The sequence below is a fragment of the Agelaius phoeniceus genome, chromosome 18 (assembly GCF_051311805.1).
Source record: "Agelaius phoeniceus isolate bAgePho1 chromosome 18, bAgePho1.hap1, whole genome shotgun sequence".
Classification (NCBI taxonomy): Eukaryota; Metazoa; Chordata; class Aves; order Passeriformes; family Icteridae; genus Agelaius; species Agelaius phoeniceus.
Window position 1 is genome coordinate 7,001,691 of NC_135282.1, and position 14,633 is coordinate 7,016,323.

The 14,633-nt window shown below is 44.6% G+C and overlaps 1 protein-coding gene across 1 annotated transcript in view; it reads right to left on the reverse strand.

The window, feature by feature from the left end:
* Nucleotides 1-8,580, reverse strand: part of LOC143695452 (uncharacterized) — a 31,567-nt gene extending 22,987 nt beyond the window's left edge. The window contains exon 1 of the mRNA XM_077187815.1: nucleotides 8,414-8,580. Coding sequence (XP_077043930.1) covers nucleotides 8,414-8,482 — 69 coding nt within the window. The 5' untranslated portion in view covers nucleotides 8,483-8,580. The remainder of the gene's footprint in view (nucleotides 1-8,413) is intronic.
* Between the last annotated feature and the right edge of the window lie 6,053 nt (nucleotides 8,581-14,633).

Here is a 14,633-nt window from a genome sequence, read left to right on the forward strand (position 1 = left end):
CCAGGTCTTACTCAGAACTTTTCTCTGTCTTGACTGCAATCCCACATTACTATATTAATTTCCTTCTTCTCATTTCAGTCTGAAAGGACAAAAGCCAGATTGTTTTTCTATCAAATGATTTGAAAAATCTATTTAAAATATGCAAATCCAGTGCTTGGAACCACCCACTTGACTAGGCAGTGTCCCTTGGGGACTGTAACCATTACACCCATAAAGCAGAACTATTTTAAGCAGAAACCTCCCATAACTGTCTCATAAATTTATTGTGCTATGCTCATGCAACAAACGTGATCCATGTCCCGAGGAGAGCAGTCTGAACATTGGCTTTCCCCTTTCCTCACAACATCAGCTTTTATGCCCAAGGAAGCATACAACCTATCTGACATAGCATCCACCAGGGAGTGCTGGAATTCCCAGCCTTTTCTTGTGGACCTTTCTGACTGATCCTTGCAGGGGGGGAAGAACAAAGCTAACTCTTGTGACTGGACACTCAGCAAACAAACAGGGATTCTGCAACAAATATGCAAGATGCTCTATCAAATAAGATCCTTCATCTACACAAAGCTTCTATCCACATTCTAGTTTGTTGGGTTCCTTTTTCAGAAAATACCCTCATTCAAACATACAAAAAAATGTAAAGCTTTAGAAAGAGAAACAAAGGCATCATTTAGAGTGTCTCCTCAGGCAAATAATCCTGAATATGATGGGACCATGGTAAATAAAAGTAAGGCAGTGTAATGAAGAGTTCAAGATGCCATGGCCATTTGCTTCAGGGCTTTAATAGGTCACATAGGTCTATTCTCTACTGGAGCAAGTTCTCATTAACAAAGTGTACACAACACACCATAGAAAAATTAATAGTAAATGATAGGGTTGGTGGGAACTGGCAGGGGTGATGGGGCAATTTCCAGAAGACCAATCTGGTTTTCATTTTCTATAAATTGAGCAGTTTAAAGCAGCTCAAATTAAAGAGTAGAAAACATGGTCAGATTGTTTTCTACTGTTTGGTATCCAGATGGATTATATAACAAAACAAAAGCTATAGTCCTGCAGCAAAAGTTTACTTGTGGAGTTCAGTATAAAAATTGAGCACCCTTGAACAAGTTATGTATATCCATAGGAATCTGTAAAACAAATGTTCCCAAATTAACTTCATATAAATCACCTCCCAAATACATGAGGGAGATTTAAATAATGAAATCCATATGCACCTTAGGTGCCCAGAACTGCTTTGTTTCATTTTGAAAGGACAAGAAACAGGAGAAAGGAGAATTGAAAGGCAATCCCAGGCAAAATTTGCTGCCCACTTCTTGGGAAATAAACCTGGATTTTTAAAAGCAAATAAAACACACTCATGTACATGTAAACTGGCCTGGCAAAAGAAGAGCTGTTTGTGCCTGGACTTCCAGCTACATGACCCTATTGTTTCATTCAGACACTTCAGATGTTTCACATGCTGGAAGCCTATTGTACAAACATATGGAGAAGGAAACATTCCAGATGTGAATGCCAAACCTGCAAATATTCTGTGTCACTCAATACAGCACATTACTGCTGCAGAGCTTTTGGGAACCAGTTTGTTGTGTCACTAAATGTCACTAGCAGGTGGGAGGGCTGGTGCAGAAGACATGGGTCGTGATCTTTGAAATGCAAGCAAAGAAAAACCCTCTCCCTTTCATGCAAGCTTTTGGGCTTCCACGTGAGCCATTGCTGCAGCTGGAGCTGGAGTATCCAGGGGTCTGCTACAGCCTGAGTGCTCATCCTTGGTTTTGGATGGTAAACAAACAGCAGCACTTCTCTCCACCTTGTCCTCCCAGGGTTAGTTCCCTCTTGTGCACTCTGGAAAGGGAAATTTCCAAGACTCTGTCTTTGCCAGGATTTCAGAGAGCAGGATGCTTGTAAATTTTACTTTATTGCTTACACATAAGGAGAGACCATGAGGGCACAGCAGGGAGGGTTGGAAGAAAGTTGAAAAAAGTATCACAGATACTGCAGACAGAGGAAAAACTTAGCCTGGGTTTGTTGTTACAGGGTCCCAACCAGTGAGCAGTTTGTTTTCCTAAATAAATCTGTTTTGCAGACATCCTTTCTTCTTCCCCATTCAAGTTCCAACCAGGAAACCTGGAATAAGTTACTGTTGATTTTAGAGGCAAATCAAAATGTTCAGCCTGCTAAGCTCTCATTTAATGTTAGTCTTGATGAGCAACTCCTTGGGGCCCTTGTATTCAAATAGTGAAGGCTCAGATTTACCTGAGGTGCCCACCCATGCAGATCTGGAGCACAGGAGGGAGTCAAGGGCATGGGCAGCCTGGGCTTTGAGCCCCAGTGCTACCAGTAAAGGCTCCACATTTTCAGTCAAAAAATCCCTTTAATAAAAACTCAGTCTCTAAACAGTGGAATATTTACTAACCAAGACCAGGAGAGAGATGGACTTAAGTAGAACAAACGGATTAGATCTCCCACTGATAATCCCAAATGAAGCACAGTACAGAGCAGGCACGCTGTCCTTGGAAAGGCTGAGTGACCAACTTCCTGGGATTTGGATCAGGCTGGACTTTCAGAGCCATGTCACCCAGAGCTCCTGTACCCATGAAGCTGTCATTATTGGCACCTGACCCTAGCTAAGTCCTGCTGCACCTTAACAGAATAAAGAAATACAAATACTTTGAAAACAGCTCAGTAAGAGATGGATGAACTTCCAAAATCCCTTCCTAAGAGCTGACAGTAGTTCTGACAGTAGCCCATTTTGTTGAGCTCATTTGGTGTTGAAACCTGTCTGCTAATATAAAGAAATGAGAGGAGTAAAACACAGGATGAAAATGAGATAGTGTAGCAGGTTATGGCTTGCATGTGAAAAATTGCTTTTGTTTTGCCACTTTGAACACCACCCACCCCTGCTTTCTGTTGAAGCATAATGGTACTGCCTGTACTCCCCCAGGACCAAGGATTTCACTTAGTTTAATAGTTTCTGTAATTAGGTATTTGTGGAACTCTGAAATGCTCTGATGAAAGGTACTGTAAAAGTATTACCAACTCTTCCACCATGAAAGGGCTCCACCCAAACCCAAATACAGATGTTGTCCTCAATGCACATCATTACTAATCCAAGCCAGCAGTACTTAGGGCCTGATTTAAATCCTCCTGAAGTCTTAGATGACTTCTGTGAGCTCCAGTAGGGCTCCAAGAACTCTAGAAAGGAAATACAGGCAAATTAGCATTTGCTCCTCTCAAAACTGGAACCTCCTTCCCATTGGCAATGACGTGAGGAAGGATATTCAGAATGGACTGTGGGGCCATTTGCTGCTGACAGCTTGTAAGAGGAACAATAATGTTCTTACACTGAGTTTGAAAACCAAGGCTGACAGTCGGGCTTCTCCCTATGCTGTAAAGTTGTTACACATATTAATGCAAGTCCCTACAGTGCCCTGTCCCTGCTCCACCTTCCCCTGCCATGAATTTGTACAAGAGGATGACTTTTCTATTTAGTACTTCCCATACTCCAGCAAGTATCTAAACACCACGCTGAATATTTATCATTTATAGGTCTGGGACATCGGTGCATACAAAGGACAGTGTGCAATGGCAAGAACTGCTGGGGAGCCACTCTCTGGTACAAAATATGCCATGAGTTCTTTTTGTTTTGTGAAGAAAGGGAGGCAGGAAGAAAGAGACCTGAATATTTTACCAGCATTCTGGTCTGTCATACAAAAAGGCAGAGGAGAGAATAGTAATTATTGGCTACCACAGGAAAGTTTGTTTGCTAGGTCTTTGCAAACAAGTGCAACAGGATTGTTTGCTCCAACTTCTTAGATAGTAAGGAAAAAAAAATTATTTCAGCATTTTCACCCCAAGGATGGTTGTATCTCTACCAGCACCACAATCTTTTAGCTCCTTCTGCACAAAGATTACCCACATAATGCCAGAAATCTTCTGCCACTGGCTTGTTTCTCTTACCTTGGCTGCTGCTTCCATTGCTGGCCTTGGTGAAGGAGAGAATTATGGTTCAGCTCTACAAAGAGAGAATCCCCTGTGCTGTGCAGCACTTGAGGCCAGCCTTGTCCATCCTCTCAGCTTTCAGCTCCTCCAGTGCTTCCGTAATTAGAATTATCAGGACTAAAACACTGTGGACATTATTGCTGCTTAGCGTGAAGCTAACAAGCGAGCGCCAGATTTATAACACTCTGGCCAGACAGAATTAAAAAAGAGTTACAAATCATTGCCCAGTTCCAGGGATATGTACTCCAGGATCTTATTTTGCCAGAGACTCCACGTGAACTTTAGCCTCTAGAAGAAATCCGCCTGCAATTTTCTAATTTAAATACCAGTCAGACCAGTGGCGGGATGTAAACTAACATGCATGAAAAATAAGGGTTCAATGACCCAAATCAATTATGTTTTAAGGGCACTGCTCTGGACTCAGTAGGAAATATTTTAAACAGGAAAAAGAACTAAATAGGATCATTCATGGAACTGACTTGGAAATGAGGCAGAAATTTGGTAAATAAGAAATCCAATGCAAGCCAGCTTTATGAACCAAATTTAGTGGATTAAAAAAAAACCCAGCAAAACAACAACAAAAAAGAGAAACCAAACCAAAGTCAGAAAAAAATAAGCCAAAACAACAAAAAACCCCAAGTTCAGATAATTTTTAGACTCAAATAATTTTTTCAGGCTCCTCAGTACTAAAGTGAACAGTGCAATAAAACAAAGCAATTCTCACGCCTTCCTTGAGCCCAGTCAGTTTAACACCATTTCCTTCCAGACATTTAAAAAAAAAAAAAAAAAAAAGTGGTTTATAGAAACCCTGAAACTGCATCTTTATTAAAATATGACAACCTGTAGGTCTTCTGTATAAAGAAAAATTAATAATTTAAAGAAAAAACAGCTTCTGAAGTTCAGAACCAGCCACTGTGACTGGATTTTTAAAGCACATACACAGAGGCTAGGGACAAACAGCTCTACTGCTTCAGAATATATGAAGATAGCTACTCCCCAAACTGGCCAAACATCCAAACTCTGTGCACAGTAAACATCTGATCTGCCAAGATACATTGTAAACACAATAGGATGCAGTTATGGCAATTAATCAAGATACAAAGAGAACAGGAAAGACCTATCATTTCTCTGCTCCTCAAGCACAAAGTACTTTCACAAACAGTGAAGAGATTAATAGATATTAAGTCCACTGCCAACAAAACTTCCAGGTTCTTTGAAGGTGCCTTATTTGTCTTGACTGGCTTCATTTCTTGAGACAGAAATACAGCCTGGTGTGCATACCCTGTGCTTTACAGTGAGGAACAAAGCAAAAGCTACCTGGACCTAAAAATCCCATTAAAGTGTTACTAAAATAACCCCCACACCTGGCAGCTGCTGGGATTGGAACCAGATGTGCAGTGCATCTGGTAAAGAATGGGACTGGTGCTAACAAACACTGAGCTACTTGAGGGACATACTTTTCCACTCCAGCAAGGGTCCAGAAAGACTCAGCAGAAGTTTTCTTATTTTGCCCCTACTTTTCTCAAGGCAGATGCTGACCGCTGACAGACCTATTGTGTGCCAATTCAAAACATTTGAGACCTTCCCTATCCTCCTGCCCCAATCAGAAGTGCATATTTTGCTGCTCCAGTTGCATAATTTACTGATTCAGCTGCATGCTTGGTTGATCTGGTAGGAGACTAGTACAGTAGTTGAGATTCTGGATACATTGCCAACTGTGCAGCGTGCTTTGTTGATCAGGGCTGTAGAATTTAATAGCTGAAATTTCATACACTTTACTAATCAGGCCACATTCTTTGCTAATTGAGGTGCATATTTTAGTAGATGATTTTTTTTTTAATCTTTCACTGATCTTGGGAAGGATCCTGCTCCCTCTGAAACCAGCAGGAATTTTGCCATAGTTCTTGCTGGGTAAAGGACTAAGACTTTCACTAGAGGGTCTTGGATTGCTAAGATTTCTTCTCTTAAACAGAACAAGAAAGGCTTGATTTTTTTTCTTTAAGCCAGCAAGTGAACAGAAGAATACCAGATGAAGGATGGCACTGGCATAGAGAACTCCTCCACAGGGATTTGATTAAACAGATAATATTTAATGGACATACAGAGACATAATTTTGACTGTGTTACTCTTTCATCAGGCTTACATTCTTCCTTCAGGATAAACAAGCTGCTTATCTGCACATCTCTTTCCATTTGATACAGACACGCAGGAGGAAACATCATGCACCTTATCTTCACATTTTCCTTCATTTGATCTAACTCCTACTTTTAAATTGCTGGAGTACTTGGTGAAGGATTCCAGAGAGAGCTCTACTTTGCCACAAAACATGTTGCAAACATCCACACTACCTCACAGCATCACAAATTTTCTCAGCTCTTACTGGCAGAGACCACCTTCCTGGATGAAAAGAAGAATTCAGTTCCCTGTACCTCATTCAGACTTTGCCCTTGCCAAGGGAGTTTCTGTTATGTGTTTACATTGTTAACTCTAAGCCAGAAGACAAAAAAATTCTCATAAATCGTTGAATACCTTTTTTCAACTGATAAATTGAACTACATTTGAACCACTAACTTAGAGTGGGATGTATATTTCTTTACTAGCATAGCAACACTATCAGTGTAGCCAAAAAGATAAAAATAGTGACGCCTACGCAGCACAGTGCAGTCCTTGATGAGTGAAGAGCAAGTGCAACTTACTCCAAGAAATAATAAAAATAGGGAGCAAGAGATGTACACACACGTCTGTTTGGACACAGAATTCCCTGTCGCACTGAGGAAGATAAGCAGTAGAAAATGCTTTTCATTCTGCAAAAGGAATTGTCTGGTATGTTAAGAGCCTATAAACAACGTGATCAAAAGAATAATTGACACAGCAAGAAGTCAAGTTGGGGAAGGCAAGCAGAAGACTGCTGCTTCTTCATTGAGGAGGCAATTTCTTTTCTGTAGTGCTGTTGGTCAATACTTTAGTTCAGCTACTGCCTGGTGTGAAATCAAACACCCCTGATTTCAGAGTTAGAGAACAATTGAAGTTGACTAAGAAACATTAGAGAAAAATTAGCAAAAATTAGAGAGTTTGCTGATGCATTCAGAGTCCCACCATTGCCTTTCACCCCCAAATGCACAGTACACAGCCAGTATTTGCTCCTCACAACTGTACAGGCAAAGGCAGAAGAGAAGCAGCACAGGAAGGATGCAATAATTCAGGAAAGCAGGCAAGTTATGTAGTTTAATAAGAGAGGTATGCAACTGGATGAGGGTAAGCTTGCATTCTGCAATGCAATCCTGACTTGAAAGAGAAACAAAATACAAAGCCCCACAACCATACAATTGAATAGATCTTGGTAAAGTTAGTATTTCAGAGCCAGAAATGTGGCTTAATTAAATTCTCACTGTAGCTATCTTCACTAGGATACCAAAGTGAGATAAAACATCTCCATTTCAACCACAGTCATTGCTGTGTGTTTGTGTGCTGTGGCAGGGAATTACTTTATCAGGCAGAATTATAATGCTGTTTGCCACCAGAGAAAGCAACCCCACACCTTTTTTTTCTTTATATATACAGATATATGTAGCAAGACATAAATGTATGGAATTATATTTTCTTATACTCTAGTGGCTCATGTTTTATAAAAATGAGAATCTCTACTAGAAGTGTCAAACCGTGGTTCTGTCAGGGTCCATAGGAAAAGTCCCACTCCCTCCAGCGGGACCAGGACTGCTCATCCTTCCCAAAGCTCAGAGCGGCTGCTCGGCAGCTGCTCCTGGTTGTGGGGTGCTCCGTGTTTCCTCCTCTGCCTTTCCACCGCAGCTCGGGTGCCGCTCTCAGCTCCCCGTGCCCTCTCAGCTCTGCCCGGATCCCTGCCCTGGCAGCTGTACCTGTCCCTTGCAGAGTTTACCTGCTCCCCCTGCTACAGCCGAGATGCACAACAGCGGTGACAGTAAAACAGCACGAGGTATTTGGTTTGGACTCCCCAGGCCAGGCTGTGCCCGTGGCAGGGACGCCTTTGGGCAAATGTTCTCATTTCTGCTGGGAATCCGTAGTCACTGGGCTTGCTTTCACCGGATTTCGGGTCCGGCTGTACCGAAGCGGTGGGGCTGATCCGGAGTCCCGGAGCATCACGTCTCGCAGTGCCTTTCGCACTCCGAGGCGAGTCCCCGGCCAGCCCCACACCCCAAACACCGAGGGACAGGGGCCGAAGGGACCCGCAGCCGCCCCCGCCGCGGCCGCCCCGCTGCATCCGTCCTGCCGTGTCCGCGGCGCATCCCTGCTCCCGGGAGCCCCGGCGCACCCCTGGCCCCGGGACTGCCGGTCCCTCCCTTCCTCCCGGCGGGGCTCCCCCTCCCCGCCGGGCTCGCCGCTGCCCTGCCCGGTGCGGGCGGGGGCCGGTGCCGCCGGTGCCGCCGGTGCCGGGGTTACCTTGGCTCCCGCCCCGCCGAGGCAGAGCGCCGCGGCCGCCGCCAGGACGAGCCCCGCGCTGCGGAGCATGGCGCGCCGTGCCGAGCCGTGCCGTGCCGAGCGTTGCCGTGCCGTGCCGAGCCGTGCCGAGCCGAGCCGTGCCGTGCCGAGCCGTGCCGAGCCGTGCCGTGCCGAGCCGAGCCGTGCCGAGCCGTGCCGCGCTCCGCCAGCGCAGCTGCCGCGCCGAGCCGTGCCCCGAGCGGCGCCGCTGACAGCGACCCCCCGAGCCCGGCCTCCCCGCCCCTCGCCCCCTCCCCCGGCCGCTCCCGGCCCCTGCCCTCCCCCGGGGGGTCACCTGCGGCGCGGAGCTCGGCGGGGACCGGGCGGGGACCGGGCCGGGGGCAGCGGGGGTCGCCGGTCCGAGCAGCCCTCCCCGGGGTGCTGTAAGCTCGGCGGGCTTGGGAACCGCCGGGCTGGAAGCAGCTCAGCCCCTGCGAGCAGCAGCGGGAGCGGGATCCTGCGGGAAAAGTTTCTCTTGCGGGGCCGTGGGAGATGGAGGGAGGGCGGCTGCCCTGGGCAGCGCACCCGGCCGCTGCTCCAGTCCCCTGCCCGACCCTGGAGCCCAGTCAGGAGACTGAACGGACAGAGAAATGGGAAACGGGGAAAGGGCTCAGGTCTTTCCCAGCTAAAAGCACCCCGGCTTCATCTGAGCACGAAGCAAGGGACGGGAAAGGAATATTCACGGGCATCCTGGGGAGCCCAAAGCACAGGACCTGCACAGAAACCAGCAGTCAGGGTACAGCAGCCACTGAACCTTTCTGAGGGTGATGGGAGGGCAAGGGACACTCCTTGTTTCTGATGTGGCTTTCTTACTTTACACTCTCCTGTACCCCATTGACTCACACCACATCCTGCAGTGAGTGTCAGACAACAATTTAATCAATGGGAAAAAATTGATAACACCTTTAATTGGTGTCCAAGTGGGTGCATATAACAAGCATGAAGTTGGAGGGCTGGGGTCAAAGAAAACTTTCTTTTTCCATAAATGCAGTTGTGTTGAACACATCCTGGCACTGACCTCATGTCTAGTCCAGGCCATTCACCTGCTCCACGGGTTTGATGTCGTGATTGTAGGAGATAATGCCTGAATCCCAAAGAAGCAAAACAGATCTCCACCTAATCCATCCAGTGCTCGTGAGATGAAGCTGCCTGTTAGCCTTTGCTGGACACCTACAAAAAGTAACAACACGATTGGCCTAAGGCTGAGGGAGGCTCAGGGACAGGACTGCTCACTGCCCACAGGGACCACACTGCCTCCCTGGGAAATGTACATAAGCTAATTGAAAAGGAAGGACACATAAGGAATGTCTTGATAGCTTAATTGGCTTGTTTATACTTGCACTGAAAGCAGAAGATGCAAACAATTCTTTGTGTGACCAATTCTTATTTTACCCTTCTTTTTTTCAGGGCAAACTCTTGTAAAGGGTGTTCCTGGGCTCTGACCTTGTCAGTTATTTACTGTGACTGCCTGTGTTTGAATTTACATTTCGCTCCTCCTGGTAATATTTCTTTGACTTACCTGTCAGATGAAAAAGCATATATCAGAGAATTTATAACTACATTTTATCTGTTCTGAATAAACACAAAACCCAGGACACTTGGCATCCTTGGCAGGAGGGTTTTTCTGAGCAGAACACTTGTGCCTGAAGGGCAGTCTGGTCTCTGTAGCACAGCACTGAGGCACATTGCTTTTCTCAACACTCACGGTTAAATCTCAGGGCGATGTCACCATAAATGTTTGTTAAGCTTTGATAAATCCCTGAAACAAGAAATCTACTTTTTTTCCACATGAGGCTCAGTGTGACAAGAAGAAAGTGCAGAGATTCCATCTGCAGTTTCCTTATGCTGATGCACAGTTGTTGAGGATGTAAGTCAAAGACTAGCTGGCAGAAAAGGACATTCAAAACACTTCTTAGCTTGGACATTGCTGGAATAATAATATAAAAATATCTAAATGAAAGGGAAAGAACAAGTCCAAGCCTAGCAGCTCTCTTTTTAAGGATCTTACACCCCTGTTATTTGGATTCCTTTCCAGGGGTCATCTGAGTGCAGGCACAGGTAATCCTTTGGAGGCAAAGAGGGTGCTCTGTGGGCTATGCTGCCATTCCAAGCTGTAGACCTTGGGCATGTAGCACAGACACAACTGTATGCTGATTTCTCATGTTTGTGTTTGCCCTGTTGTTGGCCTCACAAACTCTGTCAGTATGTCTTTGTTCCCTTATCTCAGCATCCCTCTGCTAGCAGAACCTGTCCACACCAGTTTTCATCACTACGGCTTAGCAATGACTTAGCATCTAGAATTAAGGATCAAATGTACAGTAGTCTGCTCATAAAGTATTTTCAGCTCAGGTTGTTGACCTTTTCAAACCATATTTTTAATGAGGATTATGTTTTATATTTATGATCTTCTGTGAGCAGGCAGGAGGACTCTGTATGGGCTTGAACAACTTCCCACAGCAGGCAGCACAGAAGACTGGCTCCAAAGGGTGTCTGATTGCCCACTGGAGGCAACAACCACGAAGCCAGGCTTGCAAGTGGTACCTGCAAACCTCTTCCAGGTGAGCTGCCCTCCCCCAGTGCCACAGCTGCCTGTTAGACAGATGTGTCGGGCAGCTGGAGGATTTACTGGGAGGATCAAGAAAGGACAGAAGGGTGAAAGGCACTTTGTTTCCTGTCTAATCTTTATTCCCCGTCTCCCACCCCCTACAGCCCCACATCTCACAGAGTTGCCACACAGCCCAGGTCAGAGCTGTGGCCCATTTTCACCACACATCAGGAAGGGGAGATACAGGGGCAACAACTGTGCACATCCCTGAACAAAGGCCAAGCCTCTGCCATAGTCATTGAGACATCTTTAAGAAAGTAAATGTCCTGTTCTCTGTGTTGGACTCCCTGTTGAAGACTTCAGGGTTTTCATTGCTCTTTTAGCAAGTTCTTCCAAGGATAGTGTTTCCTATTGTACCATGCCATTTTGAGAGCTCCCGAAATGCTGAAGCAAGCACCAATTTCAGTAGAATAGTGGCATTTATGAAGTTAGTGGATAGGACTTGTGTGTGTAATGGCAGCACTTTCTTAACCAGTAGCTCCAGGCTGGGAAAGTAATTTCCAGGGAAAAAAAAATAACTAGAAATTTACTGCTTCCAGACTGGCAGCAAAAATCATTTATTGTGGGAAATCTAAGCTTGAAATCAACCCCAGTAATTTCCATCAACTCTCTCTACCACACACGCACAGAGATACATGGAAAGAACTTTCTGAATTAATTTCCTGGAATATTAAGGCATCCTGATACCAAAAGTAACTCTCCTTGCCCAGAGAGACTATTGTAGAACGTCCCACAGAAATGAATGCAGCTCTTAGCAGTTTCTGTTTTTCAAAACAGCTGGTGTGACCAAACTGAATCCAGATTTAAACAGGAGGAGGGCATTGGCAAGATACTTTCAGTAACAAGGTCTTAAATCTTAGTTTATTCTTTGTACACAAGAGCTCCCATATGCAAACCTTATGGTTACACAACATGGCTTTTTATGCTTTCCCAGCCTTCTCTTAGGTATAGTAAAGGTTGATTAAATCCATTCTGAGCTCTGTTGTTATATCAGACATACCACAGTTGCATCTGTCTTCACTGTTTATAGCAATGAGTCAGGAAAGCAACATTTTAAATACTTATCCATGCTAGAAAAGACATGCTAAAAATTGCTTAGGAATAATGCTGTAAAAATGTTTCACATATATAAATAAAATTTATGAGTAAATAAAATACATACATTAAATATTAAGGCAATGTCTAATAAAGCATGTTTCTGAAGGCCTGCATTCTAGTTCCACTGTCTGTATTTAATACAAAACCATCTTTTTCCTCAGTGGGTGTGAGAGGCGAGCTGGATGCCTGGGTCTGATTGCAATCTGCCAGAAATAGAGCTATTTTTATGTGGTTAGCACAGGTTTCTTTTTTGATGAAGTTTCTGCAGGCTGAATGACACCAAATAACAGATATATGTAAGCAGAAAAACATGCAGTAAGTACAGGGAATTGGAACATTGTGTTGTCAGTGGCTAGAGAGTAAGAACTTCCCTAAGGAAATATTTAGAAAAACGTGTTTGTAGCTATAAAAGCTGTAAGTGGAAAGCACCACGCATGCGCTTTGTGCTGTGCAGAGAGTGCCACCCTCTGCTCCTGCAGAGTATGGAGCCTTTCTCTCCTTCCTGACTCTTCTTCTTTCACTAGTGCAATTCTCATGCAGTGAGTTACAAAATTAGCCAGCTGGACAGAAACTCTGCAAATGGCCAGTATTCCCTGGTAATTTTGTTAGGTCATCTCTTTAATTGCATTATATGCCACATTTATTTTTTTTTCTCAGAGGAAAGATGAATAAATTTCCCTTCCCCTTTTAGGAACAAGGCCCTGAAAAAGACAATTCATATTAAGGTGTGACAGAGCTCACTTGGAGAGAAGGCAGCATGGCAGCTCCTGTATGCAGTCTAGTTGCAGGGTGAGAGAATGCTGCAGCTGGCTGTGGTTAAAGAATTTGTTGTGGTACCTTCTGATCTTTCTTCCTGAAGAATTAAAGAGTGCTCAGCAACAAGAACTAACAGGCTTTGGGGTAAGCCATGGGCTCTTTCACTGCTGGAGACAGAGACTGCACTTTATACAAGTTGTCTCCTGCAAATTTACAGGAATTCCTTCCCTTAAAGGCCTCATTTATGATAGTGTTTGACTTTTTTCCTGGCTTTTTAAACCATGACATTCCTCTGTTGTGCTAAAAATTACATTACTGATGATAGGCATCTTTCAGTATGAAGGATTCTCTTCCAGGCAGCCTGGTTAAGGCAGCTTTGTGCCATTCTTGGGCAATAGTCTCCAAACAAGTGGCTATTCCTGTAGCTGGGCCTTGGTGCTACGTGGCAGAGTAACAAGTAAAAAAGAGATACTTTGGAGCTTTACCCAAGTATTACATTGCTCTAGAGAGATGGGATCAAAGTGAAGAAGCAAACATAGGCAAATATTCCAATTGAAGAGAAAAACTTCTTCAGTGACTCAACAATTGAGCTTTCTGTTAGTTATTGTTTTCTGGTTTTGAGTTCTCTGCAAGAGGCAAAACTCCAAGCTTTTACATTCTTAGAAGAAAATCAAAACCAGATCAATGAAGATCAAGCATTCAAGTCTTCCTCACCATATTGTTTTTGACATCTTCTGTGTAAGAGTACCCAGTAAAGGTCACTGCTAAAGATTTGGAGCACTCATTCACGCATGCAATTCTTGGGGTTTCCTCTTGTATCTCAGCAGAGCCTCACTCTCTTTCATTCAGCTCCCCTTCACACATTCAAATCCCACATATGGTTTATGAGCTCAGTGCCAAATGTGCATGCAGCCAAGAAGGTCAAACTTCAGTCGTGGTGTTGAGCCACAGCCTGGGATTGCCATTTCATACTGGCATCTGGGTCCAGCAGCAGAACAGCAGGAGGCTGTCCCATGAATCCAGATCCACTTATCTGATACCTCTGATCATCACACTGGGAGCCTCTCTTAGATCCACGCATCTGCAGTTGAGAACAGTCCTCTCCCTGATGTAGTTTGTAAAGTAATGGTCTCTTCCAAAGAATGCCTAGAGGGCTGTGTAATGTGTGCAGGAAAACACCCAGCTGTTGGCAGTATCCAGGAGCTCGGTTAACAGGCTTGCAGTTCAAACAACAGGCTGGTATTTTGGTTTATCAACTCTCCTGACTTGTGGAACAGCCTCCTGTCTTCCTAGAGAAACAGCTCAGAGGATCATGTTCATAATAAGGATAATTTGGAAGGGTTGATAACAGAGTAATATCTGGCAAAGTGAACAGTGTTTACCTTGCAATTATATTAAGGGTGGCAGTATGACGGTAGCAGCAGTGTTCATTATGAAATTATGTGCTCCGATGCACCAGCTCCCAATACCCCAAAGGACTTGTGGGATGCCCGGCTCCAGAAAGACGCTGGAAACTCGAAGGACTGATTTATGAGGAAAGGGCCATGGGGAACGCTGAAAACGAGACATTTACAGACATGTCACGGGACTTTCCTGACTCAGACCCCGTAAAAGGCAACGCTAATGCAGGAACATCAATGATGCAGATACACAAGACTGCGAGGAGCGCACACATTCACAAAGAAAATTTAATTTTTAATTTATGCACATTAATTAAATTAA